The following is a 4,084-nucleotide window of genomic DNA, read 5'->3' as shown; positions in this document are numbered from 1 at the left end:
CCTGTTTGCCGATCCTTCACATACACACAAGATGGGTGAAATTCAAATAGAACATTGTTGTCTTTAGTAAACTGAGACACGGACAACAAATTTTTCGAGATCAGCGGGACATGCAATATATCCTTAAACTTGAAATTATTGCTTTTGAATCAGTAAGTAAGGAAGATCCAGTGTGTTTAATGGACAAACCTAATCCATCTCCAATTTGAACCTACTCATTGCCCTTGTAAGGGGCTGCTATGTGAAGATTTTCTAGATCCGCAATTATGTGATTTGATGCGCCAGAATCCGGATACAACACAGGCTGCTGGTCAGAGTTATATTCTGCATAGTTTGCACTTGGTGGAGAGTTATAGGACTATGAATAAGCACGATTGTAACGATTGTAGCAGTCGAGGGCTCGATGCCCTACTTTGTTGCAAATTTGACATTCAACTGTTGGTGGATTTGTACCACAATCCTTAGCTTGGGAATGAGATCCAGAAGTTTGACCCCCACAATGACTGGATGGGTGACGATGAGGTAGATAACGACCACCTTGATACTGTCCTCGTCCTCCATTTCGGCCACGCTTGGTAGTGGGATAATTAGAATGACCACCACGGGTATTCTTATTTGTAGCATAATTAGCATTTGAAGCAAACAAGTTGGACAGAGTCTCATCATCTTTAAGACCAATTTCTTGGGTCAACAACATGCCACGAAGATCAATGTATTGTAATGGGGTTTGTTGGGTTGTGATTGCAGTCACAAACCCTCGATAAGCAGGGCCTAACCCTTTTAAAACTTGTAAACACAGTTCCTTATTAGTTAGAGGCTTACCATACACTGCCAATTGATCTGTGATTCTTTTGATAGCAAGGAGATATTGATGAATGGTTGAATTCCCGAGCTTGGTTTGGCGGAGTTGGTATCGCAGTTGCATGATTTGAGCAGTGGATGCAGTGGAATAGAGTGCAGCCAATGCAGTCCAGATTTCATTGGAGGTTTTGCACCCTACAACTTGAGAATGGACAGGCTCGGTCAGGGTTGCAATGAGCCAACAAATCAGCATGGTGCCTTGGCGTTTCCATGTAGTATATGCAGGATTGAGAACAGCAGGGGTAGTGGCTGTGGCAGGAGTCATTTGCACAGGACATGGAGTGGTGCCATCGACCAAGGAAAAGAGATCGAGGCTTGTGAGCAGCGGTTCAACTTGGGATTTCCATAACATGTAGTTTGAATCAGAGAGTTTGATGGTCATAAGATTGTTGAGGGTGGTGAGGGTGGGAAAAAAGGTCCCTTGTCGGCCTGAGCTTCTGATGCCATGTTAAGGTTTGGAGAAGACATGAAGAAAGGTTTGGAGACAAGAAGAAGAACACAAGGTTATACTTGGTTTGGTGGTAAATCACCTACGTCCAAGGATTCTCTACTTGAGAGAGAAGAATGTATTCACTTACCTTTCTTTACTTATTCTTACATTATTAAAATCCATTCTTGCCATAACCGATGGATTTATTTTAGGGATAGGATTAGAATAAAATCCTTGATTTTGGTGAGAATAAATCCTTGATCTTGGAGCTGATAATTAGGGGGAGACATAGGAGACATATCTACTCTCTTTCCTTGGTATTTTGAATTATTTCCATTTAGGAAATTGGCATGTGTTTTGTGTGTAAGCTGAGCATGGGAGAGGATAGGCCATGAGTCAGCATTGACTTATTTTGAATTTTGGTTCCTCTTTGTACCACAGTTCCATGGTCATCATGACCATGGACCGATTTTGAATCTTCATGTGTCATAACACTTAGTAACCCAGCAATGTTCCTCATTTGGAGCTTGTACATCATGCAGAGGTGTTTTTAACCTTGATATTTTCTTTTTTGTGGCTTCCATAGTGATTTTTTATAGGTAATATTAGTTTATTAAAAAAAAATGAATATACTTACAACCAAAAGAAGAGACCTTATAGCTTCTGTAGGCTAATCCCTACATGGCCAAAGGCTTCAACAAAATCAAACCTCCTACTAAAGGAACCAAGACTACAAGACTAATAAGAAGCCAATGGCAGGAACAATCAGATTGGTAACCTAACAATTGGAGAAAAAAGGTAGACAACCAATGATTCTCCCAGTCGGAGTGCGGGCGCACATTTGCACCTTTCTAGGGGAGATTTACTTACAATATTTAAATCTTCTTTGTATGGGCATGTTGCTGCTGTGTTGGATAGAAGCTTTTGCAATGACTTGGCTCTCTTTGTTTGGTGATTGTTCGCAGGTTGTGCTTACTAGCAATGTGTCAGATCATGCGCCTCTGTTGGTGGTGTCTGACTCTATACCTAGGCTGCCAAATGCCCCCTTTCGGTTGCAGCGTTTATGGTTGGAGCACCACAATTTTCTCTCAGTAGTGGAGGGGTCCTGGAAGGAGAGGTTGTGTAGCTCGCCCCCGTATATCCTGGCACAGAAGCTGAAGAGACTTAAGCCCACCTTGCGAGCTTGGGCGAAGGAAAATTATCCAAATTTGGAGGTGCAACTCTCCTCTACTAAGAATGCATTGGAGGCAGTGCAGGTCGAGATTGACTGCTCAGGGATGACTGATCAATTGTTTGAGCATGAGGTAGAGGCGAAAAAGGCCCATGCCATGGCAACTAAACACTTTGAAAAATTATGGGCTGAAAAATCCAGGGTGAAAAGGAAACTTCTTGGCGACAGATGCAGTAAGTTCTTTCATCTTTCTACTAAATTGAGAAGGGCGAGAAATACCATTCGCACTCTGATAAAAGAAGATGGGAACATCCTTGTAGACCAAGACCAGATAAAACAATATGTGGAGGAGTATTTTGAGAATTTTCATAAGGCTGTGGAGGTTACTAAACATGAGGAACTTCTCAACTGTATCCCTCGGGTCTTGGAGGACATAGACATTTTTAGACTGGACTCGGTTCCAGGGGACTCTGAAATTAGAGCGGCGGTCTGGGACTTGGATCCAGACAGTGCTCCGGGGCTGAACGATTTCCCTGGGGCTTTCTTCAGAGCTTGTTGGGAGGTGGTGGGGTCGGATGTTTGCAATGCAGCGAGGTACTTCTTTTTTTCTGGCCGCATTCCCCTTGGAATCAACAACTGCTTTCTTGCGCTTATTCCTAAAACGGAAGGTGCTACCTCTTTCAATAAGTTTAGGCCCCTCTGCATGGGAAATTTTTTCTATAAAATGCTGTCCAAGGTAATGGCCCGTCGGCTCGAACTGGTCCTCCCCAGGCTTATTTCGCAGGAACAGGGTGCTTTTCAAAAAGGGAAGTTCATCCAAGATAACATTTCCCTAGCTTCGGAGCTTGCTAACATGTTGTCGTCGGCCACAAGAGGAGGAGGGTTGGGGTTGAAAATTGACATTCAAAAGGCCTATGATACAATTTTGTGGGCTTTCATCTTTAAAGTCCTTAAATTTGGCTTTTCAGAGAGGTGGATCAATTGGCTTCGCAGTCTGCTTTTATCTACCAGAATTTCAATGCTTGTAAATGGCTGGCTTGTGGGTTTTTTTTGGTGTTGAACGTGGTCTTCGTCAGGGGGATCCCATCTCGCCTATGATCTTCATTATTGCAGAGGAATTCCTTTGCAGGGGTTTGACGTCGCTGCTCAATGGCAGGAAAATCCTCCCTCTTAGGGGTCCGCGGGGTGTTCAAACCCCTGGCCATTGCTTGTTTGCGGATGATATCTTTATATTCACCAACGCGTCTCTGAGGTATGTCAGGAACCTCAAAATTTTTTTATGTCAATACCAAGAATTTTCAGGTCAAAGGATCAATTTGAACAAGAGCAAGTTATTCTTGGGATCCATTCCCCCTAATAGGCGTCAAGCCATTTTGGAGGAGCTCCAGATTTCGGTCTGTAGATTCACTACTAGGTACCTTGGGGTAGAGATTGCTAAAGGCTATGTGAAAAAAAATATGCTTCCGCCTGTCCTGGATAGAGTCAGACATAAGCTTGCAGGGTGGAAGGGGAAACTTTTATCTATGGCGGGTCGTGTGGAATTGGTAAAGACCATGGTGTCCAGCATGCCCATTCACAGTTTCTCGGTGTACTGGTGGCCTCCTCCATGCTCGCCACCCTAG

At 43.5% G+C, this 4,084-nt stretch overlaps 1 protein-coding gene across 1 annotated transcript; it reads left to right on the top strand.

The window, feature by feature from the left end:
• The first annotated feature begins 2,220 nt into the window (after window positions 1–2,220).
• Window positions 2,221–4,084, top strand: LOC122672387. Its single transcript, XM_043869870.1, has 3 exons — window positions 2,221–3,434; window positions 3,592–3,714; window positions 3,823–4,084. The coding sequence occupies exons 1-3, from the start codon at window positions 2,221–2,223 to the stop codon at window positions 4,082–4,084; spliced, it is 1,599 nt and encodes a 532-aa protein (XP_043725805.1).

This window comes from Telopea speciosissima, chromosome 8 (genome assembly GCF_018873765.1).
Source record: "Telopea speciosissima isolate NSW1024214 ecotype Mountain lineage chromosome 8, Tspe_v1, whole genome shotgun sequence".
Taxonomy (NCBI): Eukaryota; Viridiplantae; Streptophyta; class Magnoliopsida; order Proteales; family Proteaceae; genus Telopea; species Telopea speciosissima.
Note: the sequence above shows the minus strand (reverse complement) of the source record. Positions and strands in the feature narration are given on the sequence as shown.

Excerpts from the sequence above, each read along its gene's own strand:
- LOC122672387 (XM_043869870.1), top strand. The coding sequence starts at position 2,221 with ATGACTTGGCTCTCTTTGTTTGGTGATTGTTCGCAGGTTGTGCTTACT. Across the intron at positions 3,435-3,591 it reads AAATTTGGCTTTTCAGAGAG|GGGTTTGACGTCGCTGCTCA; the intron begins GTGGATCAATTG and ends ATTCCTTTGCAG. Across the intron at positions 3,715-3,822 it reads TTCACCAACGCGTCTCTGAG|GCGTCAAGCCATTTTGGAGG; the intron begins GTATGTCAGGAA and ends TCCCCCTAATAG.